General features: G+C 47.3%; 1 protein-coding gene across 1 annotated transcript in view; it reads left to right on the forward strand.

Moving 5' to 3' along the window:
• LOC110495609 (dynein regulatory complex subunit 11) overlaps positions 1-26,673 on the forward strand; it is a 54,673-nt gene that overhangs the window by 19,846 nt on the left and 8,154 nt on the right. The window contains exons 10-16 of the mRNA XM_090207599.1: positions 3,226-3,332; positions 6,467-6,565; positions 13,622-13,689; positions 14,735-14,817; positions 18,179-18,286; positions 22,892-23,091; positions 24,613-24,699. Of these exons, the coding sequence (XP_090063725.1) occupies positions 3,226-3,332; positions 6,467-6,565; positions 13,622-13,689; positions 14,735-14,817; positions 18,179-18,286; positions 22,892-23,091; positions 24,613-24,699 (752 nt within the window). The remainder of the gene's footprint in view (positions 1-3,225; positions 3,333-6,466; positions 6,566-13,621; positions 13,690-14,734; positions 14,818-18,178; positions 18,287-22,891; positions 23,092-24,612; positions 24,700-26,673) is intronic.

Genomic DNA, 26,673 nt, shown 5'->3' on the forward strand with positions numbered 1-26,673 from the left:
CAGCATTGAGAGGGTGAAGAAGAGGATAACAGAACCTACAACCAATAGTCAGTCAGCAGCTGTAGAGTTAGCAGGAAGTAATTATATTCCCAGTCAAAAGTGTTCAATTCTCTCCTCGTTATGATTCACCTCAGAATGTCAACTGGTACAACACAGGGCTTTAGGTTACATTCCTGTTAGAAGCAACACACACACACAGACCTTTGAGATGTAATGAAGACCAGATGCTGGCCCAGCGCTTTACACCTCACCACCTGAACTCCACAACGTTTATAACGTTGTGTGTGTGTGTGTGTGTGTGTGTGTGTGTGTGTGTGTGTGTGTGTGTGTGTGTGTACTGTGTGTACTGTGTAGTGAGGTCAGCGGTCTCTACAAGGCCATAGAGTGGTGTTGCCTATATCAGGGGCCAGTCTCTCTTATTAGCCCAAACTCGCCCCGGTCTAAGGTAGATGTAGGTTGACGGAGTCTAGACTCCAACATGAGAGGGGAGTGATTGATTTTGAGGTTTTTATTAGGAGTGACCTCTCCTCTTAGTGCAGTAATGGGGAAGGACAGGAACTAAAACACTGCAGCTGGTCCTCCTCCCTCTCCTCCCACTCTCTCTCCTCCCTGCCTTCCTCCTCCCTCTCCCTCTCCTCCCACTCTCTCTCCTCCCTGTCTTCCCTCTCCCTCTCCTCCCTCTCCTCCCACTCTCTCTTCTCCCTCTCCTCCCTCTCCCTCCTCCCTCTCCTCCCACTCTCTCTTCTCCCTCCCTCTCCTACCTCTCCTCCCACTCCCTCTCCCTTTCTTATTCTCCTGTCTCTCGTCTCCTCCCTCCCCACTCCTCCTCCTTCTTCCTCCTCTCTTCTCCTCCTCCCTCCCTCTCTTCATCTCCCTTAAACCTCAGCATTAAAGATCCTTAAACACAGTTTGTCATTAATATTAATAAAGAGCAGAATATAGCTCTTAAACCCATGTAAAACATCCAGCCTGTCAAAGGCCTGATTAAAGATAATAATAATAAACGTCAGGGCGCTTTGTAAACGGTGGTCCTGTCACATCAGCTCTGTTTTATCAGGTGTGTGTAATTGGAAAATGGTTTAATGACTGGCTCGTTAGGTTGATTTAGATGTAATGAAGCGGAAAAGGTGAAGCAAATATTTACCCAGAATTCAATGAGGGTTCAGGTCTATAGGTCCGTTCCTCTGAGAGTTTGTGTTTGTTGGGAAAACAAAAGACGCTTGATTTTCTCGGTAGTGTGAGACTTCTACTTTGGCATCTTGTCCCACTAGTCACGGATAAGTGTTTCATTGAGGTGATCGTTCATTGTGTGCTACTTTATCCTGTTATTTTTGTTTTGTTTTGTTTCCGTCTCTCTCGTTGGGTACTTTTTTTTGTTTATATCACTTTTTTCCCACTACCTCCTCTACTTCCCCCCATACATCCCAGCTGGGCTGGGGGCTGGAAGGGAACCATGGACGGACAAACCCTGGGAGTGTGATTGGAACTGGACCTCTCTTCCTGTGTGCCCAGACAAGCCAGGCCCAGCGTCACGGAGCAGCGGTTAGATGTGAACCATGGATATCATTTCAATTTCCTGGCCAGAGGACCGTGCAATAGGAAGCATTCTTTACTTAGCAGACTCACACTTCCTGTTTGCAGCTCAGCTCAAAACACCTTGTTTTTCCCAGAGTGAACAAGCAGAAAAGGGGCTCTGTGGTAGAAAGGTGTGCAGCAGCATACTAATGGCTAGATATATATTGGAAGCCGAAGCACATACTGTGGGTGTAGCAGACTGTGGCCTTGGCAAAGACAACGCTGTTGATCACAATTCAGTTCTAATGTGTCTTTCACCAGCCAGGTGGTATATATATATATATCTATGGCCAACACAGTGTATCCAATGACAGAGCAGCCTTCTTACAGGTGTGTGTGTGTGTGTGTGTGTGTGTGTGTGTGTGTGTGTGTGTGTGTGTGTGTGTGTGTGTGTGTGTGTGTGTGTGTGTGTGTGTGTGTGTGTGTGTGTGTGTGTGTGTGTGTGTGTGTGTGTGTGTGTGTGTGTGTGTCGTGAGCTTGACGTGAGCTTGTCCAATAGTCAGCTTGGTCAAGTGAACTGATTAAATTGCCGTTGGCTTATCCTCAGACCTAGTGAGACTTTTTCTCTACCCAGCCTAAGTCTCTTAAATTCTCCTAATGGCAATATAGTGGACTTTAAATGCTGACCTTTCTACCACTTGCACCACTGCTTTCTCTTCACACCCTTCTACTTTCAGAGGCATAGAAAGGATGCCCTCTTTAAACAAACAGACAGATTGACTTTTGGGAACACACACACACGAGACAAGAGAAAAGGTAATTACATGTATCAGATTGCCTGGGGGATGTTTTGAAGCGGGGGACTTTTAAAAGGGGGCCTTGTGGAGGAGGAGAGGAAAGGTTGATCTCTGACCTTCTGAGCAGATCTCATTTCAAAGAGACGTCGTATATAGAGGTGCCACCGACGCAAGCGGTCAAACCAACGGCCTTTGACTCCTGCCTGAACTTGACAGGTCTGCATTCGAAAGGGGGGGGGGGGGTGGGATTTATCTGTCAAATGTGAAAACAAGTCGGATGTTGGTAATTATCTTGTGATACCATGTTAACAAAAAGGTCTCACAAAATGGCACATTTTGACCACAACCGTTACCATGCCAATGCAGCGACCAACGGAGGATTTTAGAAGAGAGATGGCAGAGCAGCTGTGGTCTTCTGTCTGTAATGGCCTTTGGCCGTACCAGTGTTTAGTCGTGTCCGGCATTTTAAATGGTTGTTTTGAAGGCTCAGATCCCATTCCCCCCACCTGTCTGGCTTGATGTGGAAATCTTTGCTTGGCGTTGTGACAGGCCGGTAGCAGGAACAGGAAGTTAATTTCCTGACCAGGAAGTGGTGCCTGAGAGCGGACAGAGCAACTTGGAAAGGACAATATGCATTGCCTTAGTCCCACACAAAAACACATACACTCCTCCACCTGCCTGGTCCTGTCTGCTTTCCCTGCTGACCACTCCAGCATGCTTCCTCATGCTCTACTGTGTGTGTGTGTGTGTGTGTGTGTGTGTGTGTGTGTGTGTGTGTGTGTGTGTGTGTGTGTGTGTGTGTGTGTGTGTGTGTGTGTGTGTGTGTGTGTGTGTGTGTGTGTGTGTGTGTGTGTGTGTGTGTGTGTGTGTGTGTGTGTGTGGTGTGTGTGTGTGTGTGTGTGTGTGTGTGTAGACGTGTGGCAGGGGCGTGATGAAACACAGAACTTCCTGCAGAGGTTTGATGCCCAGCTGGTGCGTGAGGAGAAGAGGTTGGAGGTGGAGGAGGAGGTCAGAGTTCAGGTGAGAGACTGGGCCATTGGTCTCAACACACACTCACACACAAACATTCACACACACACACACACACACTTGTGTTGTGGAACAATGCAAAATAAATTCTGCTTTGAAAGTTGATAAACTTGTAACCCCCCTTTTGAGAAAATGGTCCTTGAATGTTTTGGTACCTACTGGAGAGCCCTTCATTAAGGATTCACTTGAGACCATGTGCTAAACAGTAGTTTAGTAAACAACCAAAAATGTGAAGACTAAAAGTGGTGAAAGTAGTAGCCTACAATAAGGAAATACACTTGATCTCGTCCTTGGCCTATATCCTAATCTGACTTTGGTTCAGGTCATGTTGTTCTTCACATGACCATCTCTGGTAAACACACACTATATCAAATAGAATCAGTTTATTTGTCACACAGGATACAGAAGGTGTAAACGGTACAGTGAAATGGTTAAGTGCATATTTGTATAGTAGCAAAAAAATAATGTCCACAAAAAATATTGTATAAATATTTTACATTTATTAGATGATGCTTAGTGCTTACCCAGACACACTGACCAACCCCCAGACATTCTAACCAACCCCCAGACACTCCAACCAACCCCCAGACACTCCAACCAACCCCCAGACAGTCCAACCAACCCCCAGACACTCCAACCAACCCCCAGACACTCCAACCAATCCCCAGACACTCCAACCAACCCCCAGACACTCCAACCAACCCCCAGACACTCCAACCAACCCCCAGACACTCCAACCAACCCCCAGACACTCCAACCAACCCCCCGACACTCTAACCAACCCCCAGACACACCAACCAACCCCCAGACACACCGACCAACCCCCAGACACACCGACCAACCCCCAGACACTCCAACCAACCCCCAGACACTCCGACCAACCCCCAGACACTCCGACCAACCCCCAGACACTCCGACCAACCCCCAGACACTCCGACCAACCCCCAGACACACCGACCAACCCCCAGACACACTTACCAACCCCCAGAAACACTGACTAACCCCCAGTCGCACTAACCAACCCCCAGTCACATTAATCAACCCCCAGTCACATTAACCAACCCCCAGACACATTAACCAACCCCCAGACACATTAACCAACCCCCAGACACACTTATCAACCCCCAGACACACCAACTAATCCCCAGACACACTAACCAACCCCCAGAACCACACTGACCAACCCCCAGACACACTGACCAACACCAAGACACACTAACCAACCCCCAGACACTCCAACCAACCCCCAGACACTCCAACCAACCCCCAGACAGTCCAACCAACCCCCAGACACTCCAACCAACCCCCAGACACTCCAACCAATCCCCAGACACTCCAACCAACCCCCAGACACTCCAACCAACCCCCAGACACTCCAACCAACCCCCAGACACTCCAACCAACCCCCAGACACTCCAACCAACCCCCAGACACTCCAACCAATCCCCAGACACTCCAACCAACCCCCAGACACTCCAACCAACCCCCAGACACTCCAACCAACCCCCAGACACTCCAACCAACCCCCAGACACTCCAACCAACCCCCAGACACTCTAACCAACCCCCCGACACTCTAACCAACCCCCAGACACACCAACCAACCCCCAGACACACCGACCAACCCCCAGACACACCGACCAACCCCCAGACACTCCAACCAACCCCCAGACACTCCGACCAACCCCCAGACACTCCGACCAACCCCCAGACACTCCGACCAACCCCCAGACACTCCGACCAACCCCCAGACACACCGACCAACCCCCAGACACACTTACCAACCCCCAGAAACACTGACTAACCCCCAGTCGCACTAACCAACCCCCAGTCACATTAATCAACCCCCAGTCACATTAACCAATCCCCAGACACATTAACCAACCCCCAGACACATTAACCAACCCCCAGACACACTTATCAACCCCCAGACACACCAACTAATCCCCAGACACACTAACCAACCCCCAGAACCACACTGACCAACCCCCAGACACACTGACCAACACCAAGACACACTAACCAACCCCCAGACACACCAACTAATCCCCAGACACACTAACCAACCCCCAGAACCACACTGACCAACCCCCAGAACCACACTGACCAACCCCCAGACACACTAGCCAACCCCCAGACACACTAACCAACCTCCAGACACACCGACCAACCCCCAGACACACTAGCCAACCCCCAGACACACCGACCAACCCCCAGACACACCAGCCAACCCCCAGACACACTAGCCAACCCCCAGACACACCAACCAACCCCCAGACACACTAGCCAACCCCCAGATACACTAACCAACCCCCAGACACACCAACCAAACCCCAATCACACTAACCAACCCCCCAATACACTATTTTCTAAATTGATGGGTCATGTGAAAGAAATACTAAAACCAACCCCCAGCCACATCTAGCTAAGTGAATGGGGCCCTACTGTCTAGACATGTACATGTGTTCATGAAATCCAATAGGTGGCTGTAATCACAATCAGACACAGCTGGCTAACTTCATGGGTCATGTAATCATCTGGCGAAGTGGAGTCTTTTGTTTAGACATGTAGCGAGCTAGCTAGCTAAACAATTAACCATAATCCCAACCCATACTACTGGCAATACAAACGGTTTGTCATAGCTAGCCACCATGCATGAAATGCTCTAGTATGAATCAGAAGACAGCTAAAGCTAACCAATTAGGCTCAATGTTAGCTAGCTAGCTAACATTAGGCTATAACTAGCAGTGCAAATGGATTCTGAGATACAACTAATATTACTACACAGATCATACACGTAACGTTAGCTAGCGAGCCAGCAAGCTAATGTTTGTTAGATAGTGAACAGTACGCTTTAAATTGCAATGAAAATGCAGTTTAGCCCATGCAATCATGTCAGTCCATCCCTATTAAAAAATTACAATGCATTATTAACCTTTAAAAAACAATCAGTTCATCACCTGAAGATAATATTACCTCAAATGAAACAGAATTCCCCTTTACCCTGTTGCATACATCAGAAGCGGGCTTGAAATGCTGCACATCTGTGAACGATTTCCAACTATGAGACAAGCCGAGTGGTTATGGTGACTGGTGAGCGTGCATGTTAAAACAATCTCTCCACAGGTCGATGAGCTGATGAGACAGGAAGTGAAGAATCTCAAGCTGGCTGTGGACCGAGAGAAAGGGAAGAAGAAGAAGAAGGGAAAGAAAGGTGGCAAGAAGGTAAAGAGTCGCTCTGCTCTGAACTCGTGTGGATGTGGGGTCTGGATAGTTTGGATGGTGATGGTGAGATATGGGGTTAATCCAAGTCATATGATCAGACGTATGTATGGTTGGGATGAAGGATTACACATTTCGTAGGTAAGCAATAATAGCTTCCATGTGGCATTTCTACCACTGCTTAATGTAGGAATAATATAAAATGGACATCCATAATCTCAAAATAAAATGAGCGTTATGAATGAATGTAATGAAATGAAAGTAATCAACCATTGGCCTCGTTGTCTGTTGGTGTGAATGTCATTCTATTGTACCTCACAGCTGTCTTCTCTGGGTTCTGTTTGTCCTTTTCCAAACAAACTAAGTAGATATGAGAACAGTCATTACATTTCTACACTAGTGTCAGTTCATCCCCACAATTTGCATATGCCCTGCACATTCCCCTCCCCCATATCTCAATTTGTGCCAAATCTGTGAGACATTTTTGAGAAACCTACATGCCAAGTATAAACCATATATTGTGTTACCTACAGGTGATAGAAAAGAGCAGAAACACTGAACCTGTCTGTTCAGACCCCAGTCCTTCCTACCTACAGGTTATAGAAAAGAGCAGAAACACTGAACCTGTCTGTTCAGACCCCAGTCCTTCCTACCTACAGGTTATAGAAAAGAGCAGAAACACTGAACCTGTCCGTTCAGACCCCAGTCCTTCCTACCTACAGGTTATAGAAAAGAGCAGAAACACTGAACCTGTCTGTTCAGACCCCAGTCCTTCCTACCTACAGGTTATAGAAAAGAGCAGAAACACTGAACCTGTCTGTTCAGACCCCAGTCCTTCCTACCTACAGGTGATAGAAAAGAGCAGAAACACTGAACCTGTCTGTTCAGACCCCAGTCCTACCTACCTACAGGTTATAGAAAAGAGCAGAAACACTGAACCTGTCCGTTCAGACCCCAGTCCTTCCTACCTACAGGTTATAGAAAAGAGCAGAAACACTGAACCTGTCTGTTCAGACCCCAGTCCTTCCTACCTACAGGTTATAGAAAAGAGCAGAAACACTGAACCTGTCTGTTCAGACCCCAGTCCTTCCTACCTACAGGTGATAGAAAAGAGCAGAAACACTGAACCTGTCTGTTCAGACCCCAGTCCTTCCTACCTACAGGTTATAGAAAATAGCAGAAACACTGAACCTGTCCGTTCAGACCCCAGTCCTTCCTACCTACAGGTTATAGAAAAGAGCAGAAACACTGAACCTGTCTGTTCAGACCCCAGTCCTTCCTACCTACAGGTTATAGAAAAGAGCAGAAACACTGAACCTGTCCGTTCAGACCCCAGTCCTACCTACCTACAGGTGATAGAAAAGAGCAGAAACACTGAACCTGTCTGTTCAGACCCCAGTCCTTCCTACCTACAGGTGATAGAAAAGAGCAGAAACACTGAACCTGTCCGTTCAGACCCCAGTCCTACCTACCTACAGGTTATAGAAAAGAGCAGAAACACTGAACCTGTCCGTTCAGACCCCAGTCCTTCCTACCTACAGGTGATAGAAAAGAGCAGAAACACTGAACCTGTCTGTTCAGACCCCAGTCCTTCCTACCTACAGGTTATAGAAAAGAGCAGAAACACTGAACCTGTCTGTTCAGACCCCAGTCCTTCCTACCTACAGGTTATAGAAAAGAGCAGAAACACTGAACCTGTCCGTTCAGACCCCAGTCCTTCCTACCTACAGGTTATAGAAAAGAGCAGAAACACTGAACCTGTCTGTTCAGACCCCAGTCCTTCCTACCTACAGGTTATAGAAAAGAGCAGAAACACTGAACCTGTCTGTTCAGACCCCAGTCCTTCCTACCTACAGGTGATAGAAAAGAGCAGAAACACTGAACCTGTCTGTTCAGACCCCAGTCCTACCTACCTACAGGTTATAGAAAAGAGCAGAAACACTGAACCTGTCCGTTCAGACCCCAGTCCTTCCTACCTACAGGTTATAGAAAAGAGCAGAAACACTGAACCTGTCTGTTCAGACCCCAGTCCTTCCTACCTACAGGTTATAGAAAAGAGCAGAAACACTGAACCTGTCTGTTCAGACCCCAGTCCTTCCTACCTACAGGTTATAGAAAAGAGCAGAAACACTGAACCTATCCGTTCAGACCCCAGTCCTTCCTACCTACAGGTGATAGAAAAGAGCAGAAACACTGAACCTGTCTGTTCAGACCCCAGTCCTTCCTACCTACAGGTTATAGAAAAGAGCAGAAACACTGAACCTGTCCGTTCAGACCCCAGTCCTTCCTACCTACAGGTTATAGAAAAGAGCAGAAACACTGAACCTGTCTGTTCAGACCCCAGTCCTTCCTACCTACAGGTTATAGAAAAGAGCAGAAACACTGAACCTGTCTGTTCAGACCCCAGTCCTTCCTACCTACAGGTTATAGAAAAGAGCAGAAACACTGAACCTGTCTGTTCAGACCCCAGTCCTTCCTACCTACAGGTGATAGAAAAGAGCAGAAACACTGAACCTGTCCGTTCAGACCCCAGTCCTACCTACCTACAGGTGATAGAAAAGAGCAGAAACACTGAACCTGTCCGTTCAGACCCCAGTCCTTCCTACCTACAGGTGATAGAAAAGAGCAGAAACACTGAACCTGTCCGTTCAGACCCCAGTCCTTCCTACCTACAGGTTATAGAAAAGAGCAGAAACACTGAACCTGTCCGTTCAGACCCCAGTCCTTCCTACCTACAGGTGATAGAAAAGAGCAGAAACACTGAACCTGTCCGTTCAGACCCCAGTCCTTCCTACCTACAGGTGATAGAAAAGAGCAGAAACACTGAACCTGTCTGTTCAGACCCCAGTCCTTCCTACCTACAGGTGATAGAAAAGAGCAGAAACACTGAACCTGTCCGTTCAGACCCCAGTCCTTCCTACCTACAGGTGATAGAAAAGAGCAGAAACACTGAACCTGTCCGTTCAGACCCCAGTCCTTCCTACCTACAGGTTATAGAAAAGAGCAGAAACACTGAACCTGTCCGTTCAGACCCCAGTCCTACCTACCTACAGGTTATAGAAAAGAGCAGAAACACTGAACCTGTCCGTTCAGACCCCAGTCCTTCCTACCTACAGGTGATAGAAAAGAGCAGAAACACTGAACCTGTCCGTTCAGACCCCAGTCCTTCCTACCTACAGGTTATAGAAAAGAGCAGAAACACTGAACCTGTCTGTTCAGACCCCAGTCCTTCCTACCTACAGGTGATAGAAAAGAGCAGAAACACTGAACCTGTCCGTTCAGACCCCAGTCCTTCCTACCTACAGGTGATAGAAAAGAGCAGAAACACTGAACCTGTCTGTTCAGACCCCAGTCCTTCCTACCTACAGGTTATAGAAAAGAGCAGAAACACTGAACCTGTCCGTTCAGACCCCAGTCCTTCCTACCTACAGGTGATAGAAAAGAGCAGAAACACTGAACCTGTCTGTTCAGACCCCAGTCCTTCCTACCTACAGGTTATAGAAAAGAGCAGAAACACTGAACCTGTCCGTTCAGACCCCAGTCCTTCCTACCTACAGGTTATAGAAAAGAGCAGAAACACTGAACCTGTCTGTTCAGACCCCAGTCCTTCCTACCTACAGGTTATAGAAAAGAGCAGAAACACTGAACCTGTCCGTTCAGACCCCAGTCCTACCTACCTACAGGTTATAGAAAAGAGCAGAAACACTGAACCTGTCCGTTCAGACCCCAGTCCTTCCTACCTACAGGTGATAGAAAAGAGCAGAAACACTGAACCTGTCCGTTCAGACCCCAGTCCTTCCTACCTACAGGTTATAGAAAAGAGCAGAAACACTGAACCTGTCTGTTCAGACCCCAGTCCTTCCTACCTACAGGTGATAGAAAAGAGCAGAAACACTGAACCTGTCCGTTCAGACCCCAGTCCTTCCTACCTACAGGTGATAGAAAAGAGCAGAAACACTGAACCTGTCTGTTCAGACCCCAGTCCTTCCTACCTACAGGTTATAGAAAAGAGCAGAAACACTGAACCTGTCCGTTCAGACCCCAGTCCTTCCTACCTACAGGTGATAGAAAAGAGCAGAAACACTGAACCTGTCTGTTCAGACCCCAGTCCTTCCTACCTACAGGTTATAGAAAAGAGCAGAAACACTGAACCTGTCCGTTCAGACCCCAGTCCTTCCTACCTACAGGTTATAGAAAAGAGCAGAAACACTGAACCTGTCTGTTCAGACCCCAGTCCTTCCTACCTACAGGTTATAGAAAAGAGCAGAAACACTGAACCTGTCCGTTCAGACCCCAGTCCTTCCTACCTACAGGTTATAGAAAAGAGCAGAAACACTGAACCTGTCTGTTCAGACCCCAGTCCTACCTACCTACAGGTGATAGAAAAGAGCAGAAACACTGAACCTGTCTGTTCAGACCCCAGTCCTTCCTACCTACAGGTTATAGAAAAGAGCAGAAACACTGAACCTGTCTGTTCAGACCCCAGTCCTACCTACCTACAGGTGATAGAAAAGAGCAGAAACACTGAACCTGTCTGTTCAGACCCCAGTCCTTCCTACCTACAGGTTATAGAAAAGAGCAGAAACACTGAACCTGTCCGTTCAGACCCCAGTCCTTCCTACCTACAGGTTATAGAAAAGAGCAGAAACACTGAACCTGTCCGTTCAGACCCCAGTCCTTCCTACCTACAGGTGATAGAAAAGAGCAGAAACACTGAACCTGTCTGTTCAGACCCCAGTCCTACCTACCTACACAGGTTATGGCAAATATGTTGTTTTAGTTTTTCTCCAGAAGCCCCAAACTTCTATGTCAAAGATAATAAAACAAAAACACTACAGTAAATACTACAGTATACTACAGTCCACAGAAACACTACAGTAAATACTACAGTCCACAAAAACACTACAGTAAATACTACAGTCCACAAAAACATTACAGTAAATACTACAGTATACTACAGTCTACAAAAACACTACAGTAAATACTACAGTCCACAAAAACACTACAGTAAATACTACAGTATACTACAGTCTACAAAAACACTACAGTAAATACTACAGTATACTACAGTCTACAAAAACACTACAGTAAATACTACAGTATACTACAGTCCACAAAAACACTACAGTAAATACTACAGTATACTACAGTCCACAAAAACACTACAGTAAATACTACAGTCCACAAAAACACTACAGTAAATACTACAGTATATTACAGTCTACAAAAACACTACAGTAAATACTACAGTATACTACAGTCCACAAAAACACTACAGTAAATACTACAGTATACTACAGTCCACAAAAACACTACAGTATATACTACAGTATACTACAGTCCACAGAAACACTACAGTAAATACTACTGTATACTACAGTCCACAGAAACACTACAGTAAATACTACAGTCCACAAAAACACTACAGTAAATACTACAGTATACTACAGTCTACAAAAACACTACAGTAAATACTACAGTATACTACAGTCCACAAAAACACTACAGTATATACTACAGTATACTACAGTCCACAGAAACACTACAGTAAATACTACAGTATACTATAGTCCACAAAAACACTACAGTAAATACTACAGTATACTACAGTCCACAAAAACACTACAGTAAATACTACAGTATACTAGTCTACAAAAACACTACAGTAAATACTACAGTATACTAGTCTACAAAAACACTACAGTAAATACTACAGTCCACAAAAACACTACAGTATATACTATTTATTTTACTGCAGTATTTATAATATAGTAAACTGTAAATACTACAGTATACAACAGTGAATAATACAGTTAGGTCCACAAAAACCCTACAGTGAATACTACAGTCCACAAAAACCCTACAGTGAATACTACAGTCCACAAAAACCCTACAGTGAATACTTAAGCAACAAGGCATGAGGAGGTTTGGTATATGGTCAATAAACCACGGCTCAGGGCTGTTCTAATCATGACACAATACGGAGTGCCTGGATACATCCCTTAACCGTGGTATATTGGCCATATACCACAAACCACGAGGTGCCTTATTGCTGTTATAAACTGTCTAACAACGTAATTAGAGCAGTAAAAATAAATGTTTTGTCATCCACCTGGTATACGGTCTGATATAACACGGCTGTCGGCCAATCAGCAATCAGGGCTCAAACCACCCAGTTTATACTATAGTATTTTTTCATGTGGATCTCCAAAGACATATTTGGCAGAATATTTAGTGATGTACCTCAGCCAGAGTAGCTGAGCGTGTTGATTATTGAATCAGTAGGCCTGTTTATCTCTTGTTTGTGTCCATACTGTAAGGAAAGTACTGTGGTAAACAAAGAATGTCAAATCCTGAACCACCCAACATCACCATAGCTCCTTCTTTGAGAGGTGTTCATTTATGGTTTGCTGCCAGCACTCTAGGCTACGATTAAACATAGTTTCACAGTGGTCCAAAATTCCTGAAGAAAGAGAGGGGGGAATTCTTAAATATTTCTGTGAGAGGAACACTCTCTCATAGCAACAGGGAGGTGGTGTATTTACTAAATGAAACAACACATGTATTTTGGTTCATAGGTTGTGTAAGATCATCTCTCTAGGAGTGTTATTATAGACCAGGAACATGTTGTTATCCCCAAAGACTGTGACTCAGTTTTTCCTTTCTGATGATTTTTTCTGAACTCAACATCTTCCATGTTGTTCATTTTAGGCTCCCTCTGTATGACGTTTTAGTGGAGCTATGAGCTAGATTCATCTCAATGTTTTCAGCTGTCTTATGTGCATATCTGACTATCTTGTAGGACATTCCTTGGCTGCTCGGCCAGCTTGGTTGTGGTTTTGGAAGAACCCTCAGTTCCAGAGGAGGCTGGTGTGAGGGGCTATAGGAGCACGGGCTCATTGTAATGGCTGGAATGGATTAAATGGAACCGTGTCAAATATATGGAAACCACATGTTTGACTCTGGTACATTGATTCCATCCCAGCCACTACACTGAGCCTGTCTTCCTATAGCTCCTACTACCAGCCTCCTCTGCTTAGTTATATGTCTCCATTGTAGAAAAAGAAGAAAGGAAAGAAGGGCAGTAAGAAGAAGAAGAAGAAAGAGAAGGATCTGACTGCTGACAGGTCAGTGTCTGATAATATCAGTCTGCCATATGGAGCAGATGATTGGTTGGCAGAGGGCAGGAGTATGATGTCATGGAGTGACCACCACTCCAATAGGCCTGGTTAATGATTAGTGTGTTTGTGACCTGCTCCCCCGCCCTCAGTTTAACACCATCTTTCTCTCTCCCTCCCTCTCACCCGACTTACCATTCTCTCTCTCCCTCTCTGTCCTTTCCTTTCTCTACTTCATGTTTATCTCTCACTTTCATTGCCCTTTTCTCTCACTCTGTCTGTCCCTCCACACTCTCTCTCTCTCTCGCTCTCTCCCTCCTCTCTCTCTCTCTGTGTCTTACTCTCTCTCCCTCCTTCTCTCTCCCTTTGTCTCTCTCTCCCTTTGTCTCTCTCTCCCTTTGTCTCTCTCTCTCTCTCTCTGTCTTTCCCTCTCCCTCCCTCCCTCTCTCTCTCTGTCTTTCCCTCTCCCTCCCTCCTCTCTCTGTGTCTCTCTCTCCCTCCCTCCTCTCTCTGTGTCTCTCTCTCTCTCTCTCTCTCTCTGTCTTACTCTCTCCCTCCTTTCTCTCTCTGTCTCTCTGTCTCTCTGTCTCTCTCTCTGTGTCTCTCTCTCTCTCCCTCCTCTCTCTCCCTCTGTCTCTCTGTGTGTCTTACTCTCTCCCTCCTCTCTCTCTCTCTCTCTCTCTGTGTCTTACTCTCTCCCTCCTCCCTCTCTCTCTCTCTGTCTCTCTCTCTGTGTGTCTTACTCTCTCCCTCCTCTCTCTCTCTCTCTGTGTCTTACTCTCTCTCCCTCCTCTCTCTCTCTCCCTCCTCTCTCTCTCTCTCTCCCTCTGTCTCTCTGTGTGTCTTACTCTCTCCCTCCTCTCTCTCTCTCTCTCTCTGTGTCTTACTCTCTCCCTCTTCCCTCTCTCTCTCTCTGTCTCTCTCTCTGTGTGTCTTACTCTCTCCCTCCTCTCTCTCTCTCTCTCTGTCTCTCTCCCTCCTCTCTCTCTCTGTGTCTTACTCTCTCTCCCTCCTTCTCTCTCCCTCCTCTCTCTGTCTCTCTCTCTCTCTCCAGAACCCTTGAGTCTCTGTATGAAGAGCTGGTGCTGGAAGGCTTCTTGATTAGACCCTTGAACATCAAGCTCTCTGAGTACATTGGTACAGTACTGACATCTCACACACACACACGCACACAGCGCGGAAACTATTCAGACCCATTTTTTTCACATTTTGTTACCTTTTTTTCCCTCATCAATCTACATCCAATAGCCCATAATGACAAAGCAAAAACAGGTTTTTAGAAATGATTGCAGATGTATTAAAAAAATATATAAAACTGAAATATCACATTTACATAAGTATTCAGACCCTCAGTACTTTGTTGAAGCACCGTAGCACCGTCAGTGATTACAGTCTCAAGTCTTCTTGGCACACCTGTATTTGGAGAGTTTCTCCCATTCTTCTCTGCAGATTCTCTCAAGCTCAGTCAGGTTGGATGGGGAGCGTCGCTGCACAGCTATTTTCAGGTTGGGTTCAAGACCGGGCTCTGGCTGGGCCACTCAAGAACATTCAGAGACTTGTCCCGAAGCCATTCCTGTGTTGTCTTTGCTGTGTTCTTAGGGTCGTTGTTCTGTTGGAAGGTGAACCTTTGCCCCAGTCTGAGGTCCTGAGCGCTCTGGAGCAGGTTTTCATTAAGGATCGCTCCGTTCTTCTTTCCCTCGATCCTGACTAGTCTCCCAGTCCCTGCCGCTGAAAAACATCCCCACAGCATGATGCTGCCACCAGCATGCTTCACCGTAAGGATGGTATAAGGTTTCCTCCAGACGTGATGCTTGGCATTCAGGTTTCATCAGACCAGAGAATCTTGTTTCTCATGGTCTGAGAGTCTTTAGGTGCCTTTTGGAAAACTCCAAGCTGGCTGTCATGTGCCTTTTACTGAGGAGTGGCTTCCGTCTGGCCACTCTACCATAAAGGCATGATTGGTGGAGTGCTGCAGAGATGGGAGAACCTTCCAGAAAGACAACCATCTCCAAAGAGGATTGCTGAGTTTGGCCGGACGGCCAGCTCCAGGAATAGTCTTGGTGATTCCATTTTTTTTCCATTTAAGATTGATGGAGGCCACTGTGTTCTTGAGGATCTTCAATGATACAGAAATGTTTTGGTACCCTTCCCCAGATCTGTGCCTCGACACAATCCTTTCTCAGAGCTCTGCGGACAATTCCTTCAACCTCATGGCTTGGTTTTTTCTCTGCCATGCACTGTCAACTGTGGGACCTTACATAGACAGGTGTGTGCCTTTCCAAAACATGTCCAATCAATTGAATTTACCACAGGTGGACTCCAATCAAGTTGTAGAAACATCTGAAGGAGGATCAATGGAAACAGGATGCACCTGAGCTCAATTTTGAGTCTCCTAGTAAAGTGTTCGAATACTTATGTAAATAAGGTATTTCTGTTATGTATTTTATATACATTTTCCAAAAATGTCTAAAAACCTGTTTTTGCTTTGTATTTATGGGGTATTGTGTGTATATATACATTTTAGAATAATGCTGTAACGTAACAAAATGTGGAAGAAGTCAAGGGGTCTGAATACTTTCCCCAATGCGCTGTGCATATAAAATGTTGGTGACTTAGGTCTGGCTTCAGTCAATTGGATAATCCTTAGTCACAGCTATATGAATGTTCATGCATACGTGTGTGTCTGTGTGCTTTGGTGTGTGTGTCTGTGTACTTTGGTGTGTGTGTCTGCATGCTTTGGTGTGTGTGTCTGCATGCTTTGGTATGTGTGTCTGCGTGCTTTGGTGTGTGTATCTGCGTGCTTTGCTGTGTGTCTGCATGCTTTGGTGTGTGTCTGGGTACTTTGGTGTGTGTGTCTGTATGCTTTGGTATGTGTGTCTGCGTGCTTTGGTGTGTGTGTCTGGGTACTTTGGTGTGTGTGTCTGCATGCTTTGGTATGTGTGTCTGCGTGCTTTGGTGTGTGTGTCTGCGTGCTTTGGTGTGTGTGTCTGCGTGCTTTGGTGTGTGTGTCTGCGTGCTTTGGTGTGTGTGTCTGCGTGCTTTGGTGTGTGTGTCTGGGTACTTTGGTGTGTGTGTGTCTGCATGCTTTGGTATGTGTGTCTGCGTGCTTTGGTGTGTGTGTCTGTGTGCTTTGGTGTGTGTGTCTGCGTGCTTTGGTGTGTGTGTCTGCGTGCTTTGGTGTGTGTGTCTGGGTACTTTGGTGTGTGTGTCTGCGTTCTTTGGTGTGTGTGTCTGCGTGCTTTGGTGTGTGTGTCTGCGTGCTTTGGTGTGTGTGTCTGGGTACTTTGGTGTGTGTGTCTGCGTGCTTTGGTGTGTGTGTCTGGGTACTTTGGTGTGTGTGTGTCTGCATGCTTTGGTGTGTGTGTCTGCGTGCTTTGGTGTGTGTGTCTGCGTGCTTTGGTGTGTGTGTCTGCGTGCTTTGGTGTGTGTGTCTGGGTACTTTGGTGTGTGTGTCTGCATGCTTTGGTGTGTGTATCTGCATGCTTTGGTGTGTGTATCTGCGTGCTTTGGTGTGTGTGTCTGGGTACTTTGGTGTGTGTGTCTGCGTGCTTTGGTGTGTGTGTCTGGGTACTTTGGTGTGTGTCTGCATGCTTTGGTGTGTGTGTCTGCGTGCTTTGGTGTGTGTGTCTGCGTGCTTTGGTGTGTGTATCTGCGTGCTTTGGTGTGTGTGTCTGGGTACTTTGGTGTGTGTGTCTGCATGCTTTGGTGTGTGTGTCTGCGTGCTTTGGTGTGTGTGTCTGCGTGCTTTGGTGTGTATCTGTGTGCTTTGGTGTGTGTGTGTGAAAAGGTGTGTTTGCTCACGAGTGTCTAGTAGGGCCAGCTGGATATCAGACAGGGAGCCTGCCTCATCTCCACAGGGATTTATGACTCAATATCCCACTCTGTGCCTCATTCCCTCCCTGCCTCCCGCCCTAGATGTCTCGCTGCGGCCATGTTGCAATAAGGGTCAGGATGACACCACACTCTATCATGTTGAACAGACAGACACACATGCCTGGCTCCCCAAAACCAGTTACTGTTGGTTTCAATTATATCCACATACAGTGCCTTTGATGTTGGGAGGGAGTTTGGAATGGTTGAGGAGGAGAGTCCGGCAAGAGGGACAGAGAAATAGATGTTGATGTCTATGATAGTGGCCTAAATACCTTCCCTTATTTCTAGCCACAGTATAGCTCGATGCCTTGATGCCTAAAGGCTCCTGAATTACAGCCAATTAATGTCTAAGTTGCATTAGTACAGGTTTCTGCTGAGTTGATTTATGTCTGAAGATATGCATCAGGCAATGTACAAAGAGCAAATTCCATACCTCAAAGAACAAGACTATTGTCTGATGGATGTCTGACTTCTCTCCCTCCCCCTTCCCCCCTCTCTCTCTCTCCCCCTCCCTCCCTCCCTCTCTCGTCTCCCCCTCCCTCCCTCCCTCCCTCCCTCATCTGTCCCTCCCTCCCTCCCTCCCTCCCTCCCTCCCTTGTCTCTCCCTTCCCCTCCCTCCCTCCAGGTGAGTTCAGCTACCTGGGTACGACCCTGCGCCAGGCAGACATTGAGCCCATGCCCTCTCTGTCAGACGTCAGACAGCTCATTGCCCTTTATGGGATCCTGCCTCTGGGTGAGTGAGAGAGAGCCCATCCCATCCACTCTCATCATTGTGACTGTGATCACATCACCCCACAGCCTGGCTAGCCTGATTCATACTTATTGTACTTGCAACACACACACACACACACTCACACTTTGATCCTTCAGCCACTCTCTCCTGGCTGAGCCTTTCTGTCACTGTCTCTGCCACCACTATGCTACAGCTGCAGAACACAGGGGAGTCGGGTAACTGTGGTCCAGAACCCAGAATAGAATAGAACAGCACAGAGAAGAACATAGAATACTAGAGGAAAGTAGAACAGAATAGAACAGAATAGAATAGAACAGAATAGAACAGAAATACAGAATACAAATACAGAACAGAAATACAGAACAGAATAGAATATTCCACACCACTAGATCATCTAGAAGCAGCTAGTGGGCTGATGCTAATCCAGGGATCCTAATGGTAGTAGAATACAGCTCACTGAAGTTCACCCCAACCCTGAAGGGACATGATCTTTCTCCCCAACACGTCTCATGTCACCTGGCGTTAAGACCCATTTCCATCCCATCCCCCTACGCCAGCGTCGTGGACCCCCAGACGTAGCTCCCGAAGAGGGGAGGGTTACTGAACAAACAGGCCACCCACCCTGGAGAAGAAGAGGATGTCTTTCAGCACCTCAGACCTAATCAAAGGCAATATGACTACCAGAGGCCTGGATGGGCTGGTGTGGATGTCCATCACCACCATCATCACTACCACCACCACCTTCATCACCTGCAACACCACCCCCTCCACCACTACCATCCCCCCCACCACCATCACTATTATCATCACCACCACTACTACCACCGTCACTAGCACCCCTACCACCACTACCATCACCACCACTACCATCACCACCACCACTAAAACCACTACCACCACCACCACTACCATCACCACCACTACCATCACCACCACTACCATCACCACCACCACCACCACTAAAACCACTACCACCACCACCACCACTACCATCACCACCACTACCATCACCATCACCATCACCACCACCACCACCACTACCATCACCACCACTACCATCACCACCACTACCATCACCACCACCACCACCACTAAAACCACTACCACCACCACCACCACTACCATCACCACCACTACCATCACCATCACCATCACCACCACCACCACCACCACCACTACCATCACCACCACTACCATCACCACCACTACCATCACCACCACCACCACCACTAAAACCACTACCACCACCACCACCACTACCATCACCACCACTACCATCACCACCACCACCACCACTAAAACCACTACCACCACCACCACCACTACCATCACCACCACTACCATCACCATCACCATCACCACCACCACCACCACTACCATCACCACCACTACCATCACCACCACTACCATCACCACCACCACCACCACTAAAACCACTACCACCACCACCACCACTACCATCACCACCACTACCATCACCACCACCACTACCATCACCACCACTACCATCACCACCACCACTACCATCACCACCACTACCATCACCATCACCATCACCACCACCACCACCACTAAAACCACTACCACCACCACCACTACCATCACCACCATCACTAACACCACCATCACAACCATCACCACCACCACTAACACCACCACCACTACCATCACCACCACTACCATCACCACCGCCACTAACACTACCATCACCACCACTACCATCACCACCGCCACTAACACTACCATCACCGCCACTAACACTACCATCACCACCACTACCATCTCCCCCTCTATCATCACCACTACCACCACCACCACCACTACCATCATCACTACTACCACTACTACCACTACCACCTCTACTACCACCATCACCTCCACCATCGCCACTACCACCACCACTACCTCCACCACTACCAGCACCACCACCACTACCACCACCACCACTACCATCATCACTACTACCACTACTACCACTACCACCACCATCACCTTCACCACTACCACTACTACTACCACCACTACCATCACTACTACCACCATCACCTCCACTACCCCTCACTACCACCACCACCATCACTACTACCACCACCATCACCACCACCTCTAACATCGCCACCACCACCTCCACCATCACCTCCATCACCACCACCATCACCACCACCATCACCACCTCTAACACCTCTACCACAACTACCATCACCACCACTACCATCACTACCACCACCTCTACCACAACTACCATTACCACCACTACCATCACTACCACCACCTCAACCACCACTACCACCATCACCTCCACTACCCCTCACTACCACCACCACCATCACTACTACCACCACCATCACCACCACCTCTAACATCGCCACCACCACCTCCACCATCACCTCCATCACCACCACCATCACCACCACCATCACCACCTCTAACACCTCTACCACAACTACCATCACCACCACTACCATCACTACCACCACCTCTACCACCTCTACCACAACTACCATTACCACCACTACCATCACTACCACCACCTCAACCACCACTACCACCACCATCATCACTACTACCACTACCACCACATCCACCATCACCGCCACCACCACTACTACTACCACCACCATCACCACCACTCCCACCACCATCATGCCTCACTACCACTACCACCATCACCACCACCACCACTACCATCACCACCACCACTACCATCACCACCAATAAAACCACTACCATCACCACCACAACCACTACCATCACCACCACTACCACTACCATCACCACCACCACTACCATCACCATCACCACCACCACTACCACCACCACCACTACCATCACCACCATCACCACCACTACCATCACCATCACCACCACTACCATCACCACCACTACCATCACCACCACTACCATCACCACCACTACCATCACCTCCATCGTCACATACAGTTTATTTATACCTGCACTGTCTACACACAACACTGCCTAAGCTTCCACCTCTTTTTATGAAATGAATCACAACAGGACATTGTTTTGTTTTGTTGTTCCCGGAACTTTATTCTCATTCTCACCAAGAGTTACTCTGTGATGATTCAGAGATTCCTTAGAGACTGGTTTGGTTTTCTGAAGTATAAGCATTGTATATTGGAGGGAGGCTGGCTAGATCGTGTCCTTGGTAGAGAGATATCTCTGTGTACTCCCTTTGTTAGCGATTCACAGCCAATTATCCAGACTGGCTGCTATCTCATTCTCAGTGGTGTCTGTTATTTTCACAAGAAAGTGACAATATTTGAACATGATAGTGTTCCTTCTTTTAACCTGTGTTTGACCTTATTGTTCAAGCTTCTACAGTTAATTTCCTATGGAAAAGGACAAGTGCACGTTGCACTAGTCAATTGATCGGCTAATCTGTCCCAGATGGGTTAGAGGCAGGAAAGAGATCATCATTAGACCTTAATGGGAGGAGTAGTTTTCTAATCAGTGCTCATAGTGTACCTAATGAACTAACACTGTGACCTGATCTAACAGAGAGTGAACTGACCCTATAAACAGCCTGCAGCATAGAGAGAGAGAACAGAGGCCAGAGCCTGTTGCCAGCTATTGTAGTTTTAATGAGTTCCGGTCAGAGCAGCAGGAGCGGGACTTCTTGGCTGGGCCTACCCCAGGGACAGGAGGGGATTCCTGGGGATAAGGGTTACACGGCTGCACCTGCTCTGGGTCTAGAGGTTAATGCAGGGGTGTTGTGATTGGATGTGTTTACTCTCACGTTCTGTGTCCTGGCCCTCTGGCCTCTATCCAACCTGGACTTTTAATCACGGTTATTTTCAGAGAGCACACAATGCTGCACCCTCAGCCCAGCCTCACTGCACCCTCAGCCCAGCCTCACTGCAACCTCAGCCCAGCTTCACTGCAGCCTCACTGTAGCCTCAGCACACCCTCACTGCAGCCTCAGTACACCCTCACCCCAGCCTCAGCCCACCCTCAGTCCAGCCTCACCCAGGCTCAGTCCAGGCTCAGCCCCAGCCCAGCACAACCCCAGGCTCATCCCAGCCTCAGCCCCAGCCCAGACTAACCCCAGTATCATCCAGCTGGGTAATTCAACTATTGTTCCCTGTGGTAGGAGGTTAACCTGGCTGAATCAGTTAATACCAGTTAAGCAGCACTGCTGCTGCTGAGGCCCTCAGAGACCTCACAGGGGTTACAAACACCTATAGTGACCTTACGGCTCTGTTCAATCTGCATGGCGAAAGTTCAGCTTTAAAAGTTTAGCATTATGCTGTGATTGAAATTTACCACCACCTAACCATCACCATCTACATGTTATTACCCTGTTATCATTCTCTCTCTCTCTCTCTCTCTCTCTCTCTCTCTCTCTCTCTCTCTCTCTCTCTCTCTCTCTCTCTCTCTCTCTCTCTCTCTCTCTCTCTCTCTCTCTCTCTCTCTCTCTCTCTCTCTCTCTCTCTCTCTCTCTCTCTCTCTCTCTCTCTCTCTCTCTCTCTCTCTCTCTCTCTCTCTCTCTCTCTCTCTCTCTCTCTCTCCCTCCCTCCCTCCCTCCCTCCCTCCCTCCCTCCCTCCCTCCCTCCCTCCCTCCCTCCCTCCCTCCCTCCCTCCCAGGATCCCAGTCCGTCCATCAGAAGGCTCCCCTGATGAAGACTCTGCTGCTGGCTGGTCCTGGAGGCGTAGGGAAGAGGATGCTGGTCCATGCTCTGTGCACTGAGACCGGGGCCAACCTCTTCAACCTGTCCCCCAGAAACCTGGCTGGGAAGTACCCCGGCAGGAGCTGCCTCCAGTACCTACTGCACATAGTCTTCAAGGTTTTTGTCAATCTGCTACTGTACATAGTGAGGAAGGCAGCAAAATGGTGCCATGTACGAGGGTAGAGGTCATTGTCTGGTTTGATTCAGATAGTATATGCACACATACTGTATGCCCCACAAAAACACTTTGGCAGTGTACATGATTAGGTATCAGTGTTGTGAATGAAATGCCTGCTGGTGAAGTCAGGAATAAGCTGCACTATGAGCTGCTCTATGTGTTGCTCTGTCAGCTTGATGTTGCTATGTGTTGCTCTGTCAGCTTGATGTTGCTATGTGTTGCTCTGTCAGCTTGATGTTGCTATGTGTTGCTCTGTCAGCTTGATGTTGCTATGTGTTGCTCTGTCAGCTTGACGTTTCTATGTGTGGCTCTGTCAGCTTGATGTTTCTATGTGTGGCTCTGTCAGCTTGATGTTTCTATGTGTTGCTCTGTCAGCTTGATGTTGCTATGTGTTGCTCTGTCAGCTTGACGTTTATCAGATCAACATAGTTGTCTATCGGTTAACACAGTTACTGTTCACGGTTCCCCTGTGACATTCTGCACCACTGACTCATCTGAGACATGGAGGGGGGACGAGGGACATGAGAGAAGAGAGAGACATGGAGGGAGAGAGAGATTTGTCTCGCTTGGACACCTCTCTATGCAGCTGTCTTGAGAGGCAAACAAGTCAGGAGCCCATAGCCACTAGCGACATTGTTCTGAATCTCGCCTGTCAGCACCTCATTGGTCGGCACCCTCTCTAAGTGCATTCTGGGATCAGGAGCGTGTCCTGACAGCACTTCCTGCTTGCTGAGACAGTGTTGGTTTCTAAAAGGCTTGTAACATTTGGGTGTGGCTGCCTCCCTCACCCCAAGTTGTTTTTGTCAATGCCAGCCATGGAAACACTGCAAGTTCACAATACTGTTTCTCCATAAGCCTGTGGTGTCATTAACTAAAGACTTACTAGCTCTCCTCTCCTATGGGACATAAGGCAACAATGAGCTCCTTCCAACACTCTCTGTCCTTGGCCACGTGTTGTGCCTCGTGATACGAGATGTTCATCTTGGCCAGCTCCTCCGAGTTCTGCACCAGGTATTCTTCTTCTCCCTGGTAGAGTCCACCTTTTGGGGATAAGGGTTATGGTTAGGGCCAGGGTTAGGGTTATGGTTTGGGCTAGGGTTAGGGTTATGGTTATGGTTATGGTTATGGTTAGGGTTAGGGCCAGGGTTAGGGTTATGGTTTGGGCTAGGGTTAGGTTTAGGGTTATGGTTAGGGTTATGGTTAGGGTTAGGGTTAGGGTTAGGGTTAGGGTTAGGAGATACACTGTAGTTTAAATGTTACTGATAGTCCAGTTAATGTACGACTTGTGCGTGTGGGTGTTATTTTGTTTGTGTGTTTGTGTGAGACTGATGTTTCTGCTGGTTAGACTGTTTGTTTTGTTGAGGTTACTAATTTTCCCATATGGGAGAGAGTTGTTTGAACATTGGCCTTGATGTGTGAAATAAAGAGGTGTGTTTCTTTGTGTTGTTCTGCTGTGGCAGGTGGCTCGCCAGCTGCAGCCCTCTGTAATATGGATCGGAGATGCAGAGAAAACCTTTTATAAGAAAGTCCCGAAGCTGGAGAAAGAGGTATGTTCTCTACACAACAGCAGCATATCTCAATACCACTGTTCATCTCGTCAACAAAAATAGTGAATCAAATATTTGGCAAACATATATTTTTCAGTGGCAATTAACGAGACTATAACTGCCTAAATAGACCCAGAAAAAACTGTAACTAAACAAAAAAGAAGAGACTAAATTATCTCTGTGACTAAAATCTGTTGGACTGAACAAGAGTTTTTAGACAGATTGAGAGCTATTCAGTGATACGTACTGTTAATATTAGCAGAACAGATGCCCAGTCCAGTTCTGTTCATGAGTCTGGGCAGACAGGCTCCACTCCGGCTCCGCCTCCGATCAAACACATTGCGCAGGCGACTCTGTTGCTTCCTCGTAGCTAACCAGTCACCACCAGCCTTCTAGTTAGATACCACCCGTTGCCTGGTTAACAAACACAAGATGCTTTACAAAATGAAAAACAAAAGCAGCATTAAGTTGAATAGTAAAACAACAGTCCAGCTATGTTTTTCTCTCTCGAGTATAGAAACGTTTTTGAATTTGTAGGCTCGCTCAACACTCACACTTTCCCCACTGCATTTCATAGCCAGGTTCTGTCTCAGACTTCTAGCCAAGTCTCCCTCTTTTCCTCAGAGAAAATGGCTCTATTGTAGCCATTACCTTTCAAAAGATATGACTCATAATACCAGCGCTACATTTGTTGTCTTTCTGTCGTGGCGGTCCGTTCTACAACTAGGCTACTTGCGGACTCGATTGGGACTCGAGGTTAAGTGGATCGGCTACATCACTGGGTGAAACAGTCATTAGCTCCCATTCAGAGTCATTAGCCCTCGTACTGTACTACTTCTGGACCTCAGTGTGTCTGTGGAACGATGATAACGATGACACCTCAGAGTGACGGAGGTGCAACACACTACTTTACCAATACTTTACATCACTTTCTCTCTCTCTCTCTCTCTCTCTCTGTCTCTCTCTCTGTGTGTCTCACTCTGTCTCTGTCTCTCTCTCTCTCTCGCGCGCGCTCTCTCTATCTGTCTTTTTGTCTCTCTGTCTCTCGCTCTCTCAGACTCTCTTTGTCTCTCTCTGTCTATGTCTCTCTGTCTCTCTCTCTCCTTCTCTCTCTATGCGCTTGTGTGTGCCTGTTTGATGTGTACAGTGCATTCAGACAGTATTCAGACCCCGAGACTTTTGTTAAGTAACATTTTGTTACGTTACAGCCTTATTCTAAAATATATGTCTCTCCTCATCAATCTACACACAATACCCCATAATGACAAAGCAAAAACTGTTTTTTAGACATTTCGCTAATTTATTAAAGATAAAACACTGAAAAATGGCATTTACATAACTATTCAGACCCTTTACTCAGTACTTTGTTGAAGCACATTTGGCAGTGATTACAGCCTTGAGTCTTCTTAGGTGTGACGCTACAAGCTTGGCACACCTGTATTTGGGGAGTTTCTTCCATTCTTCTCTGCTGATCCTCTCAAGCTCACTCGGGTTGAATGGGGAGTGTCACTGTACAGCTATTTTCAAGTCTCTTCAGAGATGTTAGATCGGGCTCAAGTCCTGGCTCTGGCTGGGCCACTCAAGGACATTCATAGACTTGTCCCAAAGCCACTCCTGCGTTTTCTTGGCTGTGTGCTTAGGGTTGTTGTCCTGTTGGAAGATGAACCTTCACCCCAGTCTGAGGTCCTGAGTGTTCTGGAGCAGGTGTCATCAAGGATCTCTCTGTACTTTGCTCTGTTGATCTTTCCCTAGTCTCCCAGTCCCTGCCACTGAAAAACATCCACACAGCATGATGCTGTCACCACCATGCTTCACTGTAGGGATGGTGCCTGGTTTCCTCCAGACGTGATGCTTGGCATTCAGGCCAAAGAGTTCAATCTTGGTTTCATCAGACCTGAGAATCTTGTTTCTCATGGTCTGAGAGTCATTTAGGTGCCTTTTGACAAACTCCAAGCAGGCTGTCATCCGTCTTTT

This window comes from Oncorhynchus mykiss, chromosome 18 (assembly GCF_057628025.1).
Source record: "Oncorhynchus mykiss isolate SJ-2025 chromosome 18, ASM5762802v1, whole genome shotgun sequence".
Lineage (NCBI taxonomy): Eukaryota > Metazoa > Chordata > Actinopteri > Salmoniformes > Salmonidae > Oncorhynchus > Oncorhynchus mykiss.